At 47.9% G+C, this 26,222-nt stretch overlaps 1 protein-coding gene across 3 annotated transcripts in view; it reads left to right on the top strand.

Moving 5' to 3' along the window:
- LOC116947943 (sodium/calcium exchanger 1-like) overlaps positions 1–23,858 on the top strand; it is a 131,231-nt gene extending 107,373 nt beyond the window's left edge. For 2 of the 3 annotated variants that reach the window (XM_032964283.2, XM_076071035.1), the window contains exons 3-7: positions 13,538–13,644; positions 17,825–17,955; positions 18,397–18,496; positions 19,627–19,902; positions 21,724–23,858. In XM_032964283.2, the coding sequence (XP_032820174.2) occupies positions 13,538–13,644; positions 17,825–17,955; positions 18,397–18,496; positions 19,627–19,902; positions 21,724–22,100 (991 nt within the window). In that variant the 3' untranslated portion in view covers positions 22,101–23,858. Of the gene's footprint in view, positions 1–13,537; positions 13,645–14,281; positions 14,380–17,824; positions 17,956–18,396; positions 18,497–19,626; positions 19,903–21,723 lie in introns of all 3 variants that reach the window. The other variant, XM_076071036.1, reaches the window with a different exon arrangement.
- Positions 23,859–26,222: the final 2,364 nt, after the last annotated feature.

Here is a 26,222-nt window from a genome sequence, read left to right as displayed (position 1 = left end):
AGTGTCTTGTTCACCTCCATTTCCATGGTGAACTGAATGGCTGGGTTTTGTGCATTGAGATTATTTAATAATTCATTAAGTGTATCCTTACCATGTGGCCAGACAACCAAAGTGTCATCGACATATCTAAACCAAAAACATGGTTTTAATGTACTTGAGGCAAGTGGTCTTGTTTCAAAGTTTTCCATGTACAGATTTTCTATAGCAGAAGAAAAAGGAGAGCCCATTGCTGCGCCTTCCTTTTGTTTAAAGAAGTCACCTCTCCATAATAAATAAGTGTTATTTAGGCAATGGTCGGCTAGTTTTGGAATATCTTCTGGTAAACCTGTCTTATTTACTAGCATATCAAGTAATTTAAGTGACTCATTAACTGGAACCTTAGTGAATAGAGAAATTACATCAAAACTTACCAGACTATCACTTTGTGATGTGTTATTTTTACTGCGTTTGGTATTAACTTTAAATTTCTGCACCTTTTGAGGAACGCCAGTGAAGACATCAATTTAACCCGCTTAATGCAGAGTTTCTCCAATCTTCTGGTTTTAAGAAAAGTATCCTCCCCATAGAGGTTAGTCAGTTTAACACGTAGGCTTTCGCGACCAGTATTATTCATAATAAAGGCTTTTGGGTTGGATCACGTTATTTATAAATGTGTCGCAAAGCCTGCGCTGCATTTATTTATTATTTTCTCTTATGGGGATTGTTTATTTTACACGAATGGAAATTATTTGTCCATGCAACGGTAAGAAACCAAGAGCACTTCGAGCCACACCCCCGTATTTGCTCTAATTGCGAAAGGGGCGCGCGAACGCAATGCCCCTCAGTTCGTAATGAGCCGTCTAGGATTATGCAGCATCAGTGACGGGGTGCGATGACTTGGCCATCTTGAATTGTGCAGCATCAGTGAGACGGTGCAATGACTTGGCCATCTGGAATGGTGCAGCATCAGTGACGTTATGCGATGATTTGGCCATCTGGAATGGTGCAGCATCAGTTAGACGGTGCGATGACTTGGCCATCTGGAATGGTGCAGCATCAGTGACGTTATGCGATGATTTGGCCATCTGGAATTGTGCAGCATCAGTGAGACGGTGCGATGACTTGGCCATCTGGAATGTTGCAGCATCAGTGACGCGGTGCGATGACTTGGCCATCTGGAATGGTGCAGCATCAGTGACGTTATGCGATGATTTGGCCATCTGGAATGGTGCAGCATCAGTGAGACGGTGCGATGACTTGGCCATCTGGAATGGTGCAGCATCAGTGACGTTATGCGATGATTTGGCCATCTGGAATTGTGCAGCATCAGTGAGACGGTGCGATGACTTGGTCATCTGGAATGGTGCAGCATCAGTGAGACGGTGCGATGACTTGGCCATCTGGAATGGTGCAGCATCAGTGAGACGGTGCGATGACTTGGCCATCTGGAATGTTGCAGCATCAGCGACGCGGTGCGACGGCTTGGCCATCTGGAATGGTGCAGCATAAGCGACGCGGTGCGATGACTTGGCCATCTGGAATTGTGCAGCATCAGTGACGCGGTGCGATGACTTGGCCATCTGGAATTGTGCAGCATCAGTGACGCGGTGCCACGGCTTGGCCATCTGGAATGGTGCAGCATCAGTGAGACGGTGCGATGACTTGGTTATCTGGAATTGTGCAGCACCAGTGACGTGGTGTGATGACTTGGCCATCTGGAATGGTGCAGCATCAGTGACGCAGTGCCACGGCTTGGCCATCTGGAATGGTGCAGCATCAGTGACGCGGTGCGATGACTTGGCCATCTGGATTTGTGCAGCATCAGCGACGCGGTGCGATGACTCAGTGAAGCATTCACCAATCGTACAAATTAAAACGGAAAACTATTTAGAAGTGTGCCATTAACGCGAAGTGAAGAGGTTGGGAACAAATGCCTCACGACGTTCGCTCTGGCTGCCATAAAACTCTCAATGATCCAAGTATGGCCTGTATAAGATTTTAAAAAAACGTGGATAATGAAACGCATTTGCAGTTTAAGCTCTAAAGCGTAGTTATTTTTTACGTATTTAGGAGGGGTGGTGGGGGAGAACGGTGAGGGAGAGGGGGGAGGGTGTAGAACGCTTCATCTGTTTGTGTTGCTTCGGTTTGCTTACAACGGCCACGTTTATGATCACCTGGGTGCCGAGTCATCAACCATAAGAGTGGGCAACAGCTAATACCACGTTGATATTATTTCTTGATTTTCGTCTCTTTTTCCGGGAGCACAACCAGGATAATCCGCTGACAGATGATTGAGAGTTAACTGTACGTGTGTGTGCACGCGCTCACCCACTCTTGCAAATTTTGCACAAATAAATTATTTCAGCTGCTAAATTAAGAGTTATCTCCATTCTATTGATTTGTTTTTTATTGTTTGGTCTTTGTTTGGTTTTCTATCTACAACTTCATATATAGGCTTTTCGGACAGATTAAACACCGTTTTCTTTTTTGGGTTTCCCGAGGAGATTATTCGATGAGCCATTTCAAAAATATTTCATCTGCCAAGTGTTTGCCTCGAGCGTTCTTCTTTTGCTTTGAGTCTCTAAGTGGTTCTGGAATCCCATGCAACTGAGCAGATGTCCTCGGGCAATGAGAAAAAAGGTGCACAGTATATTACGAAGCAAAGAAATAAATGAAAAATATAAACATCTCAGTCACTCACACGCAAGGCGGAGAAGATTTTATAGAGGGTCGGGGATTTCAGTGGAGAATCAAGGGAGTTGTGAAAAAGTTAAAAGCAACAATTTAAATATTTTACCAAACTGATGCCGGGGGATAGTTTTGAGAGATGACATCCCATGCATATTGATAAAAGGCGCCATTAATCGTCTTCGTAATCCACTGCTGGATGAAGGCCTCCCCATGACGTGTCAGTCATAAGGGTTGTTTGAGAGTACTTCACCACGCCGGTCAGTGCAAAGAGGGGTGGGGGGGGGGGGGCACAACCGGGTCCAGATATCACTCGGACTGATGTTGACCATGGCCAGGCTTCTATATGAATTTCAAATATCCATAACTGAGGCTTTTGTGTTAGATCGCGTAAATATAAATGTCTTGTTAAACCCGCCACCACCCGACACAGCCAATTAGTAAGGTTTGTCACGTAAATAAAACATGCCAATTAGTTACTAGTTCAGCACACCGGTACGTGTCAAACGTATTACAAATGTATGCAACATTTCTAAGAACAGTCTGCTAACCACTTCCCCACCACTCCACCCCACAGTTGCTGCAATATAGACAATTAAAGCATTGCATGTGAATCTAATAACAATTCAAAAAACGTAATTTGGCAATTATATTGCGTTGCTTGAACCTGTTTTTTTCTATTGTGAAGTGCCATAATGATCATTTGTATTATTTTGCAACGCAGCAATTCATCTCGTCAGACGTGCGCAGTCCTTGATGAATTAATTAATTTCAAAGGGTCGACTTAAAAGGCAAATCACGATGTGGTTGTGTAGAACTGTGAGTTGTTTCCGAAGCCCTCCCTTAAACCCAGTAAGGCTGAGGTAATTATCTGGCCACGGCTCCCATCGGTGGTGAGTGATATCTGAGACGATCTAACGCCCCCCCCCCCCTTCACCAACCATCTCGGTGAATATATACAGCGAGATGTTTACGATCTCGCCTGGTAAACATGAGGTTGTGGGTTCAATGTGCAGATTGTAGGCAAATTATCCCGACACATACATACCCAGTAAACATGCCAATATTCGTTCGACGCATTGTACCAACGTTGGCCTAACTTTGGACCAACTATTCCATGTTCACTGGCTACATACGCACAAACTATAGTCAACCAACGCCTCCTAACCCAGCCTTCATCCGGCAGTAGAATTGGCAAATAATTAGCTGTAAAATATAATAAACATGTATTTGTCCATGTTTGAAATTGCACTGTAGATGCAAGCATGGAAACAAATGATTGGATGTCATGAATGCGAATGAGAGATTATGAGCAGTTGTAGTTAGCGCAATGCAAATCACGTCCTTCACTCCTGGGCAAAATGAAAAAAAAGACTACAATATATTATTAAACAGCGTCTTTGGTTGTTTGTGACGCTTGAGGTGCGTCCACGCGATTTGAAGGAAGTCTATCTTCCGCAATTTTGTGCTATTTCCTTAATATTTTTTTTATTGAAAGTGTAACTAGCTGTTGCTCCACCACTGTCCATAAAATACATCGCGCAGTGAGACCCAAGTGCAACCACACATGAATTCACATGCGCCGCCTGTGGAGGGAACAACTCACGTGACGCGCAATATTATTAGAAGTCACCACCATAAGCCTTGCTTAATCCATTGCTGGATGAAGGCGTCCCCGAGCCAATACCGCCCACTGCCTCGATCCTGTGAATGTCATAATCTATCCCTCGATTTAAGACCGAAACAAGATGATTTCTTCAACTCTGGCTGTCGCCTGATGATACCGGTTGTAATTGCTGGCGAAACGTGCTCGAATTGTAAATTTTGTGGATTTACTCTCCAGCACACCGGTGTGCTCTACTCGTAATGAATTTGCACGTTTTGTTCACGTGACAAACCTAATTGGCTGTGTCGGGTGTGGCGGGTTTAACGACACATTTATATTTACGCGATCACACCCAAAAACCTCTATTATGGGCAATCGTCTACCGTGCAGCTGCAACACGAGCCTTTGTAGTCGCTTCATATCCCTGTTGGAAGCGTTGACGCCTCTTCGGCTGCCACTCCGTCGTTATTCTTGACTGCCGAACGTCAACCCCTTCTGGCGAAGCATCCTGCCCAAGCCCACTAAACTTTAAATCATTTGGTTGATGCCATTAAACCTATCTATGTTCATGTTTTGTTTTCTCCCACTCTTAGTCTCAGTGTTATTCCAAGCATGCAACACCTCCGTTTCTTTTTGTGCTCTCTTCAGTGTTTGTTCTGTATATATATCTATTTCAAAATTATACCTACGTTTCTCAGTTCACATACCGTCGTGGGTAGTGCGAACTGATGAAACCACGCGCTCTACGTTACTTTTCATTATCAAGTCCAGCGCTCCTGAAAGAACTCAAACCCACTCTCGTGCTCTCCTCACTGTATTTCATCGCCCTTATCCTGGGCCCACCTTAAGCAGCCGTCCTGCCTACACTCACTCTGCTGCGTACTCTCTTACGAGCGGCGCTAGTGCCACAAGTATTGATATGCTGTCTGCAGTATAGCTGGGCACTGATTTTTCCATCTCGGAATATTGTATTAAAAACTATTTGTTTATTCCACATGGCTGGCCTTGGAGTCTGCATATTGTGGAAGGGCTTCAATAATCTCCCCCTCTCCCACACCGCTCCCGAATTTGCCGTGCTTATTAGTGCAGCTGTTCTGTGAATCATTGCGGGCCTGATTGTGCTATAATGAGCAGCGTGGAGTCTACGCGGAGGATATGGGAGCTTACGTCAGTAGTTTGATGTTTGAAACAAGAAAAGAAGTCCGTCTGAGTTGTTTAATATTTTTTTGTCTTATTTGGTGAGTGTCTCGTGCCTAAGATGCGTGTGCACCGAGAGTCAAATCCCCACCCCCATATACAGACAAATCGCTCTCGATACTGTGCGACCCACATTGCCCGCAACAACAGCTTAGTCCATTCAAAAAGTAAGCTCTTGGATCGTAACGCCCAAATGAGAATTCATAATTGCGTCACGTGATGGAGGTCGAGTATGTCTCTCCCACGAGCAACCAGTTTGCAATCCACGAAGTCGCCTGTTCTAGGCATCCGTATGCAGGCGAATGAAGTTGCATGCCACCAAGTTGCTCATCTGATCGCGCAAGGTGGACCTCGGCCGGAGACGCCCACTCAACGGGCGTTAATTTTGGTGATTTTTGGCCGTCCTCCAGCACAGCGTGACGTTGTGCACTGTAATGTGGGAGTTCCGATTGGACACTTCGTGAAATGACAGCGGCAGCACAATTTGAAACAAAACTGTGGAAATGTCGAGATAAAAAAAAAATGTGATCTATATAAGCAATTAAAGATTTTGCAAAACACTTGAAAAGCACGATCACCCTGGGGGGAAAAAACCCCCCATCACACTTGGTGATACTATCCTGGGTAAAATAAATACATGTACGATTATATTGATTACCAGAATGCTGTACGCCTTATTATCTGATCTATGGTCACTCAGAACAAAAACCAAATGCGAAGAAGGAGGCGTCATCACGGCGATTCTCCACTCTGCTACTTTCTGGCGCAATCATCGCACTCAACAATCTCGATGTAAAGTCACTGCTGTTGCTCGACATCAAAATTGGCCGTACGATGCAGCAGCAGATCAAAGGACACGCGAAAATAATCTAGAGCCTTTGTTATGTGTCCAGGTGCCTTTCCCTTCGCCATCCGCTGAATAAAGACGGTCCACTGCATCAGATGCGCTTATGCGGCCGTCTGGAATGATCTTCCGATATTAGGAAGCCACTGGAACGATGCGCTTTTAAATATAGATTTCAAACTAACTTCTTTAGAGCTGGTTTTTGTGTTTAGTTGTCCGTCCGGCACACCTCCGATGAGCACGGTTGGCTACGTAGGGTGCGAAAGAAGTTCAACATACATCTGCACGAGCGCTCAGTCGCGGTCACACTGCGTCACGAACCACCGCTTTCAACGGCAGATTCCCTGCATCCGACTATCTCTGATTGATTCAAGTCACACATTCGGATAAACACTTTGAAGTAGTTTTTAGATTTGCGAGACAGATAAGGAAAGCTCTGCGGACCTTATCGCTTGCCAGGCTTTTTTCGTTTGAGAACACGTGTGCGAGTTGGGGGGGGGGGTTGGGGGGGTTGGGGGAGTTGGGGGGGGGGGGCTTGTTAACTGAGGCTGCTGTGCTGGATTTACACAGCGAGAGTCTCCTGCGAGCACATTTATTGATTGCTAACTAATACAAGGTAAAGGTGCAGCCCTGCAATTGCTCGCTCACGCCACTGCTGGCGGAAGGGCCTCCACAAGAGTGAGCTCTAGAGCCCCCCCCCCCGCTACTTAGAGGGTATTTGGCCTACTCTTCCAAGCTTGGAAGGAGTGTAAGTACCCGCACCTCACCCCCACCCACCACACGTGACCTATCGAGCAAGCTGACTGCGGGTGAACCTGTTTACATGCTGCTGGGTGAACAGAGGCGCCGGTGGGAGTGGTGGTGGTGGTGGGGGGGATTATAAGAACTTTGCGGAATTGTTCCGACCGCCGTGCCAAGGAGGCCGAATCGAACCGGCGTGGATTTCCGGTCCGGTGTGCAAACCGCTGTCGGGCTAGGCAGCTCGCCTCCCGTCCGAATGAATTCAGAAATCTATTGCGCACGTCTGACAGATGCCAAGTTGCCCGGGGACCTAAGAGTGTGTGGGGTTGCAATACGGATTATTTCTTTTTAAGAAGATGAAAACAAACCTTCACGTCTGTCCCATTACCCTTATGCCCACGTTCATTATTTATCGTGACAGTAATTCATATTTCCAAACGAGCTAATTGTGCAAAATGAGATTCCTTTGATAAATTATTAATGATCCAAAAGCTATAAAACCACATTTTAAACTCAAGCTGCTTTCAAAATAAAAAAAAAACATGTATAATCCTCACCTGTGTGTGTGTGTGGATGTGCACACAAACAAAGATGCCCCAAATAGCCTTTAACGGACTGTTGGTCAAGTGCTGTTCTGCAATCACCTGCATGGCGCACAAGGGAAGGATGCTACCAACACCACGCTCGACCGCCTTTGTCTCCCCAATGCTGCACCAGGTACTCATTCAAAGCTGAGTCGTCCTAGGAGACGTCAAGAACAGGTTTGGAGACCACTGGCTGGGAATCAAACTCAGATCTCTGCGCTTGTAGTCGATTATGCTGCTAAAAAGACAAATATCCCCCTTATAGCCTGAACAGACTGTAGGAGCAAGTGCTATTAGCGAGCATCTATGAAGGTCAGCACGGTGCACGAGGGAGTGGCCATCACCACGCCCGGCCGCCTTTGTCTCCCTCGTGGCAATGTTTACACACCGTACCAGGCACTCAATTTGAGTCTGAGTCGACTTAGGGGAGGCCGGGGACCGGTTCAGATAATCGTCATCATGAGCAGGAATCGAACCCGGGTTGCCAGGTTCATAGCGCAGCACGCTAACCGCTACACCACCGCTCCCCAACTTATGCCACTACTCAGCCCCCCACATACGCACGCGTGCACTCATGCCCACAGCATAACAACAGCTGGGTATCATCACAACTTATCAAAACAGCTCTTAAACGATGTTGACTTACAATTATGGGGGGGTAAAAATCATACGAATTGAAAAGGCACTAAAGCCAATTTTCTCATAACAATATGCGGACTCAATTCGTCGCTTACCTGCACGCACGTGCGAATTATCACGTTCATCTAGTACCGTGACCGCAGGTAATGTGGTTGCTTAGGATACAAACCCCACGGTGTGGGTTTTTTTTTGCGGTTGTCCTCGATGCGTTCTCAGGTTGTGCCGTGCCGTTGGGCTTCCCGCGCAGAAAATCAACTCGTACAGAAACATTATTCGAGCCGCTATGTAACTTCGCAGCTTTCGACTGTTGTGTGATATTGTTTAAACGGGCTTTTGACGTAGGCTCAGCGACACACAAAACAACAACGGGTTCCATGGTCCCACTCTGGACTCCATTTTACCCTCGATCCCACACACAGGGACCCATCGTCGCCGTGCACTTTAATAGAACTCGTGATCACTGAACAAGTACAGTGACCGCATCGCACGCTTTCAGATGCGCTTCTGCGGCCGTCTGGAACGCTCTTCCAATATTAGGAAAACCACTGTAGATGTGCACTGTTACATCTAGATTTGAAAGCTCATTTCTTTAGAGCTGCCTTTTGTGTTCAGTTTGCTGTCCTTCCCCCTGCACTTCCGATGAGCGTGGTTTGCGACGTACGATGCTAAAGAAGTTCAACAAACAGTAACATTTACAGGGGCAGGCTCAGCCTTAAACAAGACTGGTTCCTTGGTCTCACTCCACAGATGTATTTAAATTCTAATTACCCCCTCCCCTCCCCTTGACCTACACAGGGAACAGCATGGGCCATCTTCATTCTCAAAGTGTAACAAAATTAGTCTGCTAATTACCTTCCGTTTCATGTGATCCTCCAGACAAATTCCCGTATCCTTAGTCGCCCCCTCCACCCTGCTCCTGCTCAAAGTCCCCCACTATCCGAGAATCAAACTCGGTTTAAATTCCTTCTGTGTGGCGGGCCCCCCTAATCTGTGGAATATCCGAGCGAAAACGTTTGGGAGCACAAACGTCACCATCCTCGTCCGACTTTAAATCGCTCTGGGACCTCATATTTTCCTTGACGTGTACGTGCAATTGATCGCCCAGCTTTGCTTTTTTGATACGTGACGCGTTCTATTCACCATGTTGTTTTCTTGGGCCGGTATGTACCATGTTCATGCTGCGGCCTTGCCGTTCGGCATCGCGTGCAGTTTTTTTTAGGATCTTTTTTTTGTGCGCGATGTTTTTGTTTAGTTGTTGCTGCAATCGAGCTTCCATGGTGTAACCAGGTGCCCATCGAACATCGGCACACACCTTCCCAATGGGATTCACCTGTGCCCAAAATAAATGAATGAAACAAAAACCTCTGAACGTGCCGTGGGAGTTTCGCCGGCATCCAGCACGGGCTCCCAGCGCGGATCACCGTAGAATCCGAGAAGGGGCAACACAGAGACGGACAGCCGCTCCTCCCCTCAAAGAATCTCCCAGGTGCCGGAGGGCGCAATGGCGGGGCGCCCGTGCCGAGCGACGGGCGGCACAACCCCAAAGTGCACGCCCGCTCAGGGGGGGGGCCTCCGTTGAGTGAAAACCCTTCGCAGGACAAACACTGTGCGCGGCCGCGTCTTGTTGACATTTAAATGACGGGCCGCAGGAAATGAAACGTTCCGTAATGTGCGTATAATGGCCATTGTGTCATTGCACACGGCCCCGCATACAAATGTTAGAGTGTTCCAATAGTGACGGGGACGCCAGCCAATCCCATTGTGTGTGTGGGACAGGGAGCGGGGGGGGGGGGTGATAGCAGCTCGTTCCGATTAATGGACGAGGGAAAAAAAAACCTAATGCAGCGAGGCCAAGGCTTCCACTCTCTTTCATCACGCGAGTATTAGTAACGCCCGATGAAATATTGCTCATCTCTTTAGTTAAGAGATGAGCAGTTCATAATAAAGGTTTTTGGGTTAGATCGCGTTTATTTATAAATGTGTCGTAACCCTCCACCACCCGACACGGCCAATCAGCAAAAAAAGTGTCACGTTGACAAAAGACAAATAATTCACTACTTTAGCCCACCGGTGTGTTGAAGAGTGAATCCACATTACAGTTTTTTTTTTGGGGGGGGGGGGCAGTGTTTGAAGGCTCACCTCTCGTAGCTGGTGGGCCTTGGCTCACAGGAGAACCATCAAGCCTCGTTGATGCCAGGAGAATGGTCCATTCTCTCGCGGAAAAGAAGTGGACGAGGCCCGATGAGCACGAACGATGCACGCCGCATTCCTAATGAGACTCGCGCCGCTTGCAGACAAAGTGAAGGAGTGAATGGAATTACTTTGTGGGGGAACTATGATCCTGGCGTGCAGTTTGCATGTGGTTCATATTGAAATCAAAAGAGATTGTTGAATACAGGTTTTGGTATGCTAAAAAAGCTACAATTTTCTGAATTGACATATTGGATTATATCAATTAGTAAATAATAATTATTACCACTGGCAGTCCACTGCTGAATAGAGGCCTTTCCATGCCCCGTCGGTCGTCGGGAAAATTTGACCATACTTCACCACACTGTGATGTTTGAGTTGGTGAAGGGTGAGGAAATGAATGCTCACTAGAACCTTTTAAGATGTCACTTGCCACTTATGTTAGTGATGGCTGGGAATCAAACTAAGATTGCTGGGTTCACCACGCAATGCGTGAACCTTGGCGAAAAAACAATTTTTATTTTACCAGGTAAGGCCCACTGCTGAGCTACATAGCTCTTTTTCATAAGCGACCTGGCCACAGAGGATAGCTCAACGAAGTGGCTTATCACGTGGAAATGTATAGCAGCCAAATTACTCTGAATGCACGTTGTGTCTAAAATGTGGAGGGAATAACCGGAGGGCCCAGAGAAAAATCCACGCGACCACAGGGAGAACATGCAAACTCCAAATATACAACAGTCGTCAGGATCGAACCGACGACCCCCTGTATAGCAGGTAGTTAGCGTCTCGCCACCATCTGAGCCGGGTCTGCACCCAGTACACCACATCCAGTCCACCTCTCACGTGCCTACTCCAGTCTACGAGCCACTCAGAATATATTGAGTGAGAAATTCAGCACCACTACACCATCATCTCACCTCCGCCCATTACCACTCTGCCTGCTCCACCCCCCCCCCCCTTTACAAAATAATGTGTACATGGGGTTAAATAGGTCAAATACGATGCATTCTCGTGCATACAAATAATTTAGTCTTGTCATGAGATTTTTTTTCCCCCTGAAAGTCTGTCCGCATTTTATCGAGCGTCGTTTTCCCGAGCGAGCGCGTCCCATCGAACGGTAATGAATGCTGTGGAATCCCGTGATCTCCAGCGGTCTGTGAGCTAATTAGGTTCAGAATTAAAAAAAAAACCTGCCCCGGGTTAGCCAGGGCAAAACAGCCCCTGGCATTTAGAAAGGTATCCGGCTCGATTTACAGCGTTCCGCGGGACAGAGCGGAACCGCGACAGTGCTGCCTCTCATAATCTGTGGGACGACAGTGGCGTAATTAGGGGCTTACAGAAATTAACTGCACATGACGCCTACAGGTTTCTTATTTTCTTTCGGGAAGATTAAGTTGTTGCACCATTTAGCCATCGTTGCAATTGCCGTGCCAATTTTTTTGCATCCTGGCAGCGGCTTTTGGGCTAGCTATCGAAAAAAGGACGGGTCACCACATCGCGCGCTTTCAGATGCACTTCTGCGGCCGTCTGGAATGCGCTCTCCCTTCCGATACTAGGAACCCACTGGAGCTATGCACTTTTAAACCTAGACTGAATACTAATTTCTTTAGAACTGCTATTTGTGTTCAGTTTGTCCTTACTTCCTCCACACCTCCGATTAGCACGGTTGACTACGTATGGTGCAGAATAAGTTCCACATATAGATTAACATAGCCGGGCAGTAGTGGCACATGTTGGTAAATACAGCGCTGTGGAGGTGAGGATTGGTGGATCACACAAATGTTGGGAAACTCCCTTCCCGTGGGGCGAGAGGAGCCATGCCCTGGCTTGCCAGGAGAAGGTGGTACAGCAGAGTATGGTCTCTAATCTGTCAGTTTAACACCTAGGCTTTCGCGACAATTATTGTTCATTATAAAGTTTTTTTGAGTTTGTGTAAATATCAATGTGTCATGAAACCAGCCACTATCCGACACAGCCAATTAGTAAGGTTTGTCAGGTAAGCAAAACGTGCTAATTAGTTACTATTTCAGCACACCGGTGTGTTGGAGAGTAAACCCACAACGTTTGCAATTCGACAAACGACTTAATCTCCTGAAAAAAAGGCGATTCGCCTTTCTGGCTATAATCCCCCGATGAAGCTGGTTGTAATCACCAGCAAAAACGTCGTCCTCGTATTATGGATAATATAATTTGTCCCTTCCCTATAAGATAGAGCGTTGCCCCCTCACAAGCTTTGGCTTGCGCCGGTTTCTTCCCGCACGTACGAACACGCATTAATTAGATGATTTACAATGTGGGGGTTGCAATCCAGTTTGTCTGTGGTTCCCCAGTGATTGCGAGATTAAATTTGCATGAATAATGCGATATTAAACTAAACATTATTATTATTATTATTTAGACCTGTGTGACAACATTTCAATTGTGTCCACACGTGCGTGTGTTTACACCAGCGGTGCTCTACACCTGTGTGGTCTCTTTTCCAGAGGATGAAGTCGTTTGCCTGTTTACGTCTGCGTGCGTTTAAATGTGAACTGCAGATACGTGTGCGTGCGTGCGTGCGTTCAACGTGTCCGTCCATTACACCTGTGCACACTTCAAATTGTGAACTGCGTATACGCGTCTGCTCACGTTCAGGTAACGTGCCGTAGCACAACGTGTTTTAGTTTTGATTTAAAGCTTTCGTGACTGCAGTAATTCATATTCTTAGTTTTTTCGGTAAAGTCACGTTGAAGGGAAACAACTAAATATTAAAATATATATAAAAACAATAAAAAAAATTCTCACGACGTTTCGACCATAACTCAAACGGTCATCTTCAACGTGACTTTATATATATATTATTATTTTGTTGTTTCCCTTCAACGTGACTTTACCGAAAAAACTAAGAAAACGTATTTTAGCTTCATAGGAACTATCAGCGTGTGCATAATATTATCAAAATGCGCTAATCCTACGTTTGTGCTGTGTTCTCAACGATTAACGTGGACACATTGAAATGTACGAATTCCTCGCCGCGGGAAAAAAAAAAAATTTCGGGACGATCTCACCGCTCTCTTTCTTTTGCAGCAAAACTATCGATATCAAAGTTATTGACGATGAAGAGTATGAGAAAAACAAGACATTCTGCGTTGAGCTGGGAGAACCTCGCTTGGTGGAGATAATCCTTAGTCCAGGTGGAGTGCCGCCTGCGGGAGTTGACGTCACGTGTGTGTGATGTTTGCGCGTGTGCCTGTAGGTTCATCGGGGACACAGTCGGAATTATATCCACGGCGGGTGAATGTTGGTGGCACTGTGTTTTCTTTTTTTTACAAATTCCTCATCAGAACCCGAGTTCAGAGTGGACTTCAGTCTCTATTGCTTTACCGCTGCGCAGCAGCAGCCGAGTTTAATTTATATTCGCGGGTGGAAATGCAGGTCATTGAACCGAGCCATCAGTTTTTGACGTCGTCATAATGGTTGTACAAATATAAAAGGAGTCCTCAAATGGCCCGGTAATTTTCTTTTCTTCCTCTCTGCGCTCTCTCTCCCGGGTGTGAAAGGGTCCGAGCTATTTGCATTTCCAATGGCGGACGCAGCAAATGGGCAAAGCCTATCCGGTCGGGACAATTCGGTAGCGCCGTTGCCCCAGAGCGTGACGAAGTGCCACCCCGCGCGCGCCGCGGTGCGATATTGCCGACTGTGTCCGCGTGTTTGGGCTCCAGGTCCCCCATCCGCCTCCGCGCCCCACCCCCACCCCCACCCCATCTGCATGCGCTCATTGCTGCCTGGCGCTCTCCCACTGTGCCCTTGTCCCTCCCACCTTCTTTGCAGGAAGACGATTCAGGTTCATATAAATAATGATGGGGAATATGAAAAGCAAGAGAATTTCTTCATTGCGTTGGACCATCCTAGGTGGATGAAGACCCCAGGTGTGCGAGCACGGTTTGTTTTGCGGTTGGCCTAGAGCCCTACTTGCCCATTCTTCTTCCTCTTCCTCCGCTCTTGGAGACCGGTGCACCTTCAATGTCCTTCCCGGCTGGATTCTCTCTCCCTGACTTTGCCTGCTCAGTCCTGTCGTCCTCATCGCTGCTCTACGAAAAACGGACAACACTTCCCGGACTAACGATACAATCCTCGAACTCTTTTAACCTTTTCGTTCACAACATTTGTCCAACCCTTTCCGAACTAAAATGCACGCCGCGAGACTAACGGCGGATTCACGGGAATTTTTCATCATAAAATGCAACAACAGTTTTTTTTGCCTATTTTCATTAAAGAAGCGTTCATTTCCGACAAAACCGTTAAACCCATTTGCCGCGTCTGCTTTCTTTGCAGCGAACACATTTCTAACTTCCTATTACGGGGTCAAAAGTCACGGGCGTGCGCAATGTGTCAACAGCGATTCCAATTATAAAATATGACCTTCCCCACGCGACGTAATCTTTCGGCATAAAACCTCATTCCGTCCGTGCCCTTTATAGATTTCCCATTTGCCTTAAAGGTGTTAGAACCAAAGCGTAAATGCATAACGGCGATGTAAAACCAACACCATGTACAACGGTAATGCCCCTCGCAGGGAGGAATAATTCCTGCAGTGGCGCGCGGGGGAGGGGGGGGGGGCAGTGCGTGAGTGTGTGTGCACAGCTGCCCATTCCCCCCCCCCCCCGCCGCCACCCCCAAGTAAATTTCCAGGCAACAAAAAAAAGAGCTCAAATTAAAAACGGGGGGCACATTTGTGCGTTTTTGACGCTGGTGGCCCCCGCAGCAATGTGGAGCCACTTGGTTGCCGTTGGGAGTTGTAATGCGGTGGCCGTTGCAACTTCGGCGAACTGGCAGTGACGGACAAAAAGGAGGCAAAGGTAGTCGGCCCTCGAATATTTTATTTGGTCTTTGTTCCCTCGTAGGCGCAAATGCTGGCTTCCAACCCGCCCACCACCGCCGTTCTGCGGCGAGACGACGGCCTCAGGAAGAATTTATCTGGCCAATAACGGCTGCGAATGATGATTCTAATAATCCCTCAAGCAGACGGGGCAGTGCGGAGGAGGGGTGGGGGGGGGGGAAACGCTTCTCTTGCACAGAATTGGCGTGTCAACCACAAACAAGACGCCTCTTTCTCTCTCCCACCACCGATTTTGCGAATAATGATTTCAGCGAGTGACATTAGGGGGAACGTGCAGTCAATGCCATTGACGGTAACGTAATTAAGAAAAAAAAACACAATTCCCATTATTATTATAATGATTATGTTTTAAAATATTCCAATGACCACGTCTCATTTCATATTTCCTCCATCTCAAGCGACGCTACTTTGCGACGCTGCTGTCCACCCCCATCCCGCACCCCCCCCCCCCCCCCCCCCTGGTAGCCATGGCTCTTGCACGCTTCGCACTCCGGGGCACCGTACACGGGCAATGCGCCATGTGCACATTGCCACGGTGCCGTGGATAAGAGGCGGGGGGGGGGGGGGGGGACATGCTGCCGTGTTTTTGAAACTCGTTTGTAAGGTTGCCACGATGTCATTTTTCACGACCCAATACCAGTCTTTTTTTTGTTTTCGTAGCCATATTTGCGCTCGGTTTAGGCCACGCGGTGGAATATTTTCTTGTCAAAATTCTTCTCATTCACCCCTCCAATCACCCTAAGATTGTCACGTTGACAAAGACGTTATTTTTATTATTCATACGTGCCGATGTATTGATGGCAAATTCTGGCCGATAAAGCTTTTCCACTCGATTTCCAAGCACGGCGAACCGGAGCTCAAGAGCCGTTGGGGAGGAACGTCGCCGTACGCCGAGGTTAAATTCGGTCATGAAAAACCTTAGGCCACCAGTGGGGAGGACATTTATTGGTCATAATTCCATCAACACATCAGCACTTATAAATAATATTTTTGTGTGCCTGACAAACTTATCACGTGGTGGAGCGGTTAAAATGACGAGAATTGTTTTTGACATTAATCCGCCAGCACAGAAACCGACATGGAGCACAATATGGAATTAATGTTCGCAATTTAACAATTATCACGATGAGTCTCCCGCGACACTGACTGAAGGTTCAGCAGCTGCAGTTCATTCAACATAAGCATCCTATAAGTATTTAAATAACTGCAGCTTTACTACCCATGACCCTGAATCCGTCTGTAACATTCCAAACACTTCAATAATTAAACAAACTCGGAAAATAATGAGGTCACATAACCACCATGCTGTTAATTACTCCGAAATGATATTCGTAAAGCACTCATTTTACGGGCATTTTCTCTTTATTTGAAACAATTATCATTGTGTTTATTACATGATGAATATATTTACCAGGGAATTGCATAATCTGTTAACGGATAAAATGAGCAACATCAATCGCGATGCGACGAAATATTGCGAAATGTCCTACACGATTATCGTGGGCCTTGTATCGTGCAACCCATCGGTAGCTTCAGTGCATCGTGGCAACCTTACTCTGCTCAGCGCTTCCAGGAGCTATGCCCCGATCGGAAACGTTTCACTTTTTCTCGCCGTTTTTCAGAACCGCACCCTTGCGCGCACCACACATCCCTGCACCACCCCCCCCCCCCTGCCGTGTGAAGCCCATGGTCGTGTCGTGGGTGTCGCCGCTCGCTCGCCCGGCATGTTTGCGAGAATGGATGAGCGGTGCGTGGCAAGACCGCCTGCCGAAAGATGGCACTCCGTAGATCACCGCAAATAAGTGTCGCCGCCAATCTATTTGTTAAGGGAAATGCACGTGGGGAAAGCAAACGGCTCTCATTTTGTAGATGTGTGACCAACCGGCTCGTGTGCCCCCCCCCCCCCCTCTACGGAGCTGTCCGACTGGCATTTCAAGCTTCGTTAATGAGAACATCTGAATACGATGCCTGATTTAGTCAGGCAGAGGACGTCGGCAAACTGCAGACGTGTATAATGCGAGGATAGGCGATTGGCTCTACTGCCATGCCGCCACCGCCTCGGGGAAATCGAATATGTTCAGCGTTAATTTTATTTAGAAAAGCACACCACCGTTGCTTTTAAAGGCATTGCTAGTCACTTCTGAGAATTGTAGCGACACGACCGCAATCTACGATAGCTGGCGCCAAGCTGTGCCACACGCTTTCCCGCATGGCCTCATGGGAGCCTCGGTACATCTATCCAATCTGAAGATGTACTGATAAAGTAATTTTATTTTAGTTTTTCTTCTGATGACGTACATGTAGACGTACGTCATCGGAACATAACCAGAAGAATAACCGATGATGCACACGTACGTCATCAGAATGGGAAAGGGTTAAGAGGTGGCAACCGTAATCAGGGAGGTAAACTCTGAACTCTTCCCGCACCCATGTCCGTGGCTGTGACGTTGTTCTCCTGACTCGTATGTGGTCAGACAAGCACGAGAACGGACTGCAGGCCGAGACGGATAAGGAGGAAGCTCAGCGGATCGCCGAGATGGGAAGGCCCATCCTGGGGGAGAACTCCCGCCTCGAGGTCATCATTGAGGAGTCCTACGAGTTCAAGGTGGAGGCAAAAAAACGACCAGAGTGGGGCCTTCGGCATCGCTCGCTTGGTTCCCATGGACAATGACAAAGCCGGCTGACCGGCCTGGTGGAGTTAAAAAAAAAAATTGTTGACGTGCCGTTGTGTGCTGCTGAAGATGATATTCATACTTTGGCTTCCCTGTCGAAATAACCAAATGGGCCAATTTAGTTGAGTGGCAGCATTAAATTTGCCAAATGTTTTAACTCCTCTCAAAATTATCAGTGCATTGCTTAAATCCACATTTACACGAACGAAATTACCGCAGGCTATAATCCGTCCATGAACCGTGGCACCTTTCTTTCACGGTAGCCTCGCGGCCGTGAGGAAGGCGAAAGCAAGCACCAAACGCGCGTCCGCGGTTTCACGCGGGCGTTTCGGCTGCCCTGACCTCGCTCGTGCGCCCGTTCTGCCGCCACTCAGAGCACGGTGGACAAGCTGATCAAGAAGACGAACCTGGCCCTCGTTGTGGGGACCAACTCGTGGAAGGAGCAGTTCAAGGATGCCATCACCGTCAGCGCAGGTATACGGTGGGGGTGGGGGGTGGGGGTAGAGCAGGTGGCGGGGCGGTTTAAATCCCGCTGACGAGCAGATGTTCCGCATGCGCACCGCCGCCGTTCTATTGCCCATGCGGGAACTCCCTAGCTGTCTCCTTCATCACGGCCGGCGATGCTGCTCCGCCTGCTTGTCTCTAACCAGGGCAGGGAAGAGAGTGGGAGGGAGAGGGGAGAGAGAGAGGGAGGGAGGTAAATCAGTAATACTGAATATAAATCACAAATTCAATAATGAAGAATGTTTACCTTTTTCTCGAAAGATCAAAATAACACATACATTCCACGTCGTATTCAATGGGTCCCATCCTTTATGAGCTGAAGCATATTTTAAGATATCACGTGCTCAGAGTAACAACCGTGAACAGTTTCAAATGGGGCAGAGCAGTGGAGGAGATGGGGATAAGGAGACCTGGGGACATGAACCGGTAGAATGCAACTCAACACATCACAATAAACTAAAATCCAAACCCGAGGGTGGATTGCAACAGGAGAGGATTATTTATTTTAGGTGGTTAGATGGCTCAAGAGGTCCGATCACAGAGCTAGGCCTTTGGGCATGTGCTCAACAACTGTGGTAAAAAAAACCCAATCGAAATCTAACTAACTAACCTTTTTACTTTTCACAGTTAAGGCCCCACTGAGCTGTCGCTCTTTTTCATAAGCAATATGGTCACAAATTGATCGCTCATTGAAGTGGCTTACCACGTGGAAACGTATAGCAGCCAAATCCTCTAAAACGCACGTTGATTCTAAATGAGGGATAAACCCCAGGACCTGGAGAAACATCCACGTGAGAGAGACATGCATCAGGGTTGGGATGAAACCCACAACCTCCCTGGCAAGCCAGGCAAGTAAGTTAACATCTCACCACTGTGTGGATTGTATTGAAAAATCAATTACACGAGATCGTGGTTTCAATTGCGACCCTGACGCCTGTCTATTTGGAGTTTGCATGTTCTGTCTTTCTCCCACGTGGTCGCATGGATTTTTCTCCTGGTCCTCTGGTTTTGTATTGAAAGTACAATCTACGGGTGGGTAAAAACAACAACAACAACAACAAAAAATCTAAACGCGCCATTTATTTGTGTTCCTCTCTCAGGCGACGACGATGACGACGAGGAAAGCGGCGAGGAGAAGCTGCCGTCGTGCTTCGACTACGTCATGCACTTCCTCACGGTCTTCTGGAAGGTGCTCTTTGCGTTCGTGCCGCCCACGGACGTGTGGAACGGCTGGGCCTGCTTCCTCGTCTCCATCTCCGTGATCGGCCTCCTCACCGCCATGATCGGCGACCTGGCCTCGCACTTTGGCTGCACCGTGGGCCTCAAAGACTCGGTCACCGCCGTCGTGTTTGTAGCCCTCGGCACCTCCATCCCAGGTCACCATCGCCCCCCTCACCCCTCTCCAAACCCCCCCACCCCTGCCCCCCCCCCTCTCTTGCTGCATTGGCAGACCATGGGAAAAATCAATTACAGGAGGTCGTGGGTTCGATTCGGACCCTGTCGCCTGCTGTATATTTGGAGTCTGTGTTTCTAGATAACTGGCTAAACGGGATTTTCCATGTGAAAAATAAACACCGAGTTGAAACGGCGGAAGAAGAAATTAAAATAATAATAATAATAATAGATCGCGATGCCAAAGAGGTGGGAGTAACGAATACAGAATACTGACCACGATTCATTTTTAAAATTGCTTTAACTTTTCAATTTATGCTCCTGCCAATGTAATTTCTTTCACTTTCTTTAAATGATAGAGAACATAGAAATACGTCACATTACATATTATCTTGCCATTTTATTACGTAAAATTACTTTTAGTGCTTCGAGTACAGGGTTATGAGAAGACTCGGGAAATGACAGCTGTCTCTTATTTTCCGTTGCAGAGCCATGGGTTCTCGTGCCAATAAATTTATAGTTTAGTCAATAAACCCTTTCCAGACCAATATTATCAAGCAGGATATATTTAGGCAAGCTCTGGGCTGGCTTCAACCTTTCTGGGTCTCATCTGCAGAGCCACGCTTGCGAATAAAATGCTGCTTGATTCGTAGGTGTTATTGGCAAGAGCACTCCGTATGACATATGGGACATCGTTAAATGCAAAAAGCCATACGGTACACAATCTCATTGTGCATTGCCGCGGAGAAATGCATAATGAGAAGCCCTCGGAAATTCTGCAGCTCAACCAGCGATGGGGATGTGCGTAAATGATGCTCGAGGCCTTTTTTGATGTCACAGCCGTGAATATCCCTGTGATAAAGCTAAGAAGCGGTGGCATTTGCGGGGATGGAAATGGCAGCACGTGCCTCGTGGATTGCATTGTCGTAGGATGGGTGCCGTTTCGTCACTGTATGTGGAACCATCTTCTCACAATGCAGGCAGCTGTGTCTGTCAGCATGACGGCATCAGCTGTGTGTCAGCTGTGTGCGCCTGACTGATGGCACCTCTGTGTGCCTGTCTGTCAACATTGAGACGTTGTACTGTGAGGGTTACAGCTATTGGTATTTTTTTCACGAAGTGATCGGCATCATTGCTAACAATTCTTAAATTGAATCACAACCCAGAATGTTGGTGATTCATTGAGTTTCATGTCAGATGGGGGGGAGATGATGAGATGGGGGAGGGAGGATTGTTATATTTCTACAACAATCGTTAAGAGGTGAGAATCATCCTTGATTACAAAGCACAATTAAGACCCCCCGCCATGGTGCAGTGGTTCGCACACGACACTATGAAACCCGCCGCCTGAGTTTCGATTCCCGGGCCACGGCTAATATCAACTCTAACCCGGACCTGCCCCCCCCCCACCCCACATAACCAACCTCCGCTGGCCAACAGACAGTGAGCAGAATCGTCATCCAGCAACATGTTAACAAAATCACCGTAAAGTACCATTCCATTGCAATTAGGAGTATTTGGCTGCTACACATCTCCACGTGATAAGCCACTTCGTTGCACTATCATGTGTGATGGCCAGGGCCTTATGTGGTAAAAATAATAATAATAGTTTTTTAGTTTTACAACGCTTGATTCTTTTTACGACCTCGCCAAGTACGTTGGGAATATTTCCTGCCTTCGCTCCTTTTTGCAGAAATACCCCCCCCACGTTATCTTGCACGCTCTCCCAAACCCCACGCAACTCAACCCCCCCCCTCCCCCACCCCCCAAACGAACCCCCGACCCTTTCTTCCCGTTGACGACAGACACGTTCGCGAGCAAAGTGGCGGCCGTGCAGGACCAGTTCGCCGACGCGTCGGTGGGCAACGTGACGGGCAGCAACGCGGTGAACGTCTTCCTGGGCATCGGCATCGCGTGGACCATCGCCTCCGTCCACTGCTGGGCGAACAACAAGAAGTTCTACGTGGACCCCGGCACGCTGGCCTTCTCCGTGACGCTCTTCACCGTCTTCGCCTTCATCTGCGTCGGGGTGCTCATGTGGCGGAGGAGGCCCAGCGTGGGCGGAGAGCTGGGCGGTCCACGAAACATGAAGCTCATGACCACCGGCCTCTTCATCCTGCTCTGGCTCATTTACATCCTGTTCGCCGGGCTCGAGGCCTACTGCCACGTCAAGGCCTTCTGAGGAGGAAGCGAGCCAAGATGGGTTTTTTTTGTAATAGCGAGTGGGGGATATAGATGAAAATTGAAAAAAAAAACAAGTACGATGGATATATGTATACGGTATATTGCGAACGAAAAAAAAAACACTCGAAAGCACTGTGACGATAGGATTTTAGTTTTGACGAGAATTTTAAACAAGACAGTACATACAGGCCTTCTTGGCAACTGAAGAGATTGAGTGTGTTTTTTTTTCTTACCGTGAAGTGCGGTTGTTACCTTGTTCTAACTAGAAATGTTTGTAAAATATCTAACGGCCATAAACATCCTTAAGGCACAACTTTTAACGGAGCAGCTGGAAGGGAGGAAAGACGAACGAGTCCCCGAACCCTCTGCAGCTCTCGTCCTGAGGTCATAAAACAAAACCCAATTGCGGCACCGCGAAAAAAAAATCGAATTTCCAAAACGTGTAGAGCTCCATCGGCTTTAGGGAGATTTGGCCAACCGCCCCTGTAATTGTGCACATGAGCATTCGGCAACCGTCTCTCGCAGCTGATACGTGTAACGCATGAAAAAAATTCTGAGCGGGCGCTACTTTTATGTAAAGGTGAAGGGCATAGCCCAGAAATTTACTTGTGCCGTAAGTGCCACACTGCTGGGCCGAAGAAGCGCCTCCTCTCGAGAGAACACGATCAGGAGAGCCCCTCCAAAATATATTTTTGGCCTACACTCCCACACCGGCTATTGTTTTAAACGCGTGGGAAAGTCAGCGCCGCGACCGAGAGAGAGAGAGAGAGGCATTTTCACATTCGTGTGCCAGATCTGGTTCGGGCGGACCCTTTGCTGCGCGAGTGACAACAATTCAGCGAGGGTTTCATCGCCACTTCAGAGTCGAGGCAAAGCCACCGCCGCGGCTGTGCCAGTACAGACGACGTCTGTGACTTTGCTCGCCGAGGATTGCGCAGCGCACACGCCTTGGTTGCTTACTCTCTTCGGAATTCGTATCACCAGGTCTCGTTGGCAGAATTAAGGGCACGGCCGTCACACGCAGTTGTCAGTAAAAGTGACCACTGCTCTAGAAATAAAGCACAGTTAGTTTTTTTTTCTGAAATAATTATAGTAATAATGATAAGAAGATCATCACATATGGTTTGTTTATATTTCGTTTTTTGCACGTCTTACAAAAAAAAAGCAATTATAATTGTACGCAACAAAGATGTGTGCTCGAATACATTAAATTGGTTACCCCCCGACCCCCCCCCCCTCCCCGCGTTTAACCTTGCATGGCACACGGTCTGAGAAAAATGTCGAGGACACACACGAGGCACGCGGTGGGAACGTTGTGATGTCGCGGAGCGGTAAGAAACTCGGCAATGGCGTATTGCGATGAAAGCGCGGCTGGTTCTGCCACGGATGAGATTCAGCTCTTGCGGTGCCCCTCTGCACTCCGAGTCCTCTGCCCGCGCTTCGCCGAGGAAATGCCACGGGTTGTTTTTTTTTTCTTTTCTTTTGCTTGACATTTGTGGGAAACACAGTTTTAAACACACGATTTTAAAACACAGTTAAAAGAAAATGACTTTGCAACAGAAAAACACTGTGTGGGAAAATCCACGCGTGGAAGAAACGACGGAGGGCACTCATCATTGGGGCACGAAAAGCCAAAAACTGGATTCCCAGACTTTTCTGCAATTGCAGCTGGGGGTACGCATTGCAACCGTAGTCATTTGGTAGCTTCCTCAACAGTGCATACGATCGGCCAATAAACGTGCTCAATGTTCGTCCACCCTGTCGCTTGAGTCCTTGGTGTGATCGCTGCAGCCTTGGAGCCATGTTTTACCGTCTTAACATGGTACGGGTCACAGAAAACCCCGACGTGGGAGGCCCAGACTCTCGCGGTTCAACATGTTGCCCCGCGCAAAGAGGGCCGCGACCAGCGGCAAGCGTCGGATGAGATGGGCCCTTGTGGCCGTAGCTCATGACGGACGATGACGGACACAAATATAAAATAAAAACACCACAACACACGCATGCAAGGCGCGGCGACGACCTTGCGACGGGGAAACGTGGAGCGGGAAGAAAAAATCCAACTCGTTTCTACGGATCCGGGGGGGGGGGGGCAATCGGCGTCGATATGCTGACGGGGGGCCAGTGTGTGGGGGGGGGGGCGGGTGGGGGCGTATGTTACATTTCAAGGAGATGATGTGTGACAATTTGGATCCATGTAATTGTGTTTGTGCCACGAGTGGTTAGTTAATTTGATTTTAGAGTGTAATAAACCCTGACTTCTCTTACGGGTAAAGTAAGTCAATTGCACTCTGAGCATTATATAATTTTCGTGAAAATAAATTACGACGTTTGAATCAATTTCGGCAAAACGTGCCGGGTCGGCTACCCGTCCCCAAGGAATGTAACGAATGATCTGTTTTGCCGCGTTAATCTGTAAGGTTTCTCGCATTATGAATGTGCTTATTGGAAGACGACGTTATTTGTCTGCGGAGAATCGTGCGCTGATGTTGTGACGTTTTTGTTGTGTACCCCGACGCAACGTGTGTGAAAACGGGCGCCTGCTTAAACGTCGCCCTCTTCACTTCGCGTACTAAGTGTGGTCAACCCGATCCCGCTTGGAACTGTGGTCAACCTGATCCCACTTGGAATTGCAGTCAACCCGATCCCGCTTGGAACTGTGGTCAACCCGATCCCAATTGGAACTGCAGTCAACCCGATCCCACTTGGAATTGCAGTCAAACCCGATCCCGCTTGGAATTGCAGTCAACCCGATCCCACTTGGAATTGCAGTCAACCCGATCCCGCTTGGAATTGCAGTCAACCCGATCCCACTTGGAATTGCAGTCAACCCGACCCCACTTGGAATTGCAGTCAACCCGATCCCGCTTGGAATTGCAGTCAACCCGATCCCACTTGGAATTGCAGTCAACCCGATCCCACTTGGAATTGCAGTCAACCCGACCCCACTTGGAATTGCAGTCAACCCGATCCCGCTTGGAATTGCAGTCAACCCGATCCCACTTGGAATTGCAGTCAACCCGATCCCACTTGGAATTGCAGTCAACCCGACCGCACTTGGAATTGCAGCCAACCCGATCCCGCTTGGAATTGCAGTCAACCCGATCCCACTTGGAATTGCAGTCAACCTGACCCCGCTTGGAATTGCAGTCAACCCGATCCCACTAAGAATTGCAGTCAACCCGACCCCGCTTGGAATTGCAGTCAACCCGATCCCACTAGGAATTGCAGTCAACCCGATCCCACTAGGAATTGCAGTCAACCCGATCCCACTAGGAATTGCAATCAACCCGATCCCACTTGGAATTGCAGTCAACCCGATCCCACTTGGAATTGCAGTCAACCTGACCCCGCTTGGAATTGCAGTCAACCCGATCCCACTAGGAATTGCAGTCAACCCGATCCCGCTTGGAATTGCAGTCAACCCGATCCCACTTGGAATAGCAGTCGACCCGATCCCGCTTGGAATTGCAGTCAACCCGATCCCACTTGGAATTGCAGTCAACCCGATCCCGCTTGGAATTGCAGTCAACCCGATCCCGCTTGGAATTGCAGTCAACCTGATCCCGCTTGGAATTGCAGTCAACCTGAGCCCACTTGTACACAAAGCTCTGAGTCACAGCCCAATGCAGCGTCATTTCGTCGTAATGCTCGCTGAGAAACCTGGACATCACTTCTACTTAAGTCGTATTTTTGTATCGCACGTACAAGCTAAAACATGTGAATGATGCTCGCAGTTACGTTTAACTCGCTCAAGACACGTGCAATAATTGCACCAGCGCTTCGGTTGTCATTCGGTGATCATGATAAACTAGTTTGGAAAGATTCTAAATATTTCTAGATCGTCCGTTGCAAGATATAGTTAGTGAGGCTTTTATAATCAACCACGTTTTATCCACCGCTGGATTAAGGCCTTCCCATATCGCCACCACAGTCCTGTGACGCCACTCCTGCACACGAGTAGCTCATCCCCATCGCTCATTCTCCACAGTGGTTATCATCCTCCCGGACGCGAGCTAACCCTTGTGCGCTTACTTGGTCACGCGGTAATGATAATTCCTATTTACCACATCAACTGGTTATTTTTAGCCCCACAGTGGAAATCATGCAATGATTCAATTTC

Source organism: Petromyzon marinus, chromosome 31 (genome assembly GCF_048934315.1).
Source record: "Petromyzon marinus isolate PM22_M1 ecotype Great Lakes invasive population chromosome 31, UKy_Petmar_22M1.pri1.0, whole genome shotgun sequence".
In the NCBI taxonomy this organism is placed as follows: domain Eukaryota; kingdom Metazoa; phylum Chordata; class Hyperoartia; order Petromyzontiformes; family Petromyzontidae; genus Petromyzon; species Petromyzon marinus.
The sequence above is the reverse complement of the archived record's forward strand: the minus strand, read 5'-3'. Positions and strand labels throughout refer to the sequence as shown.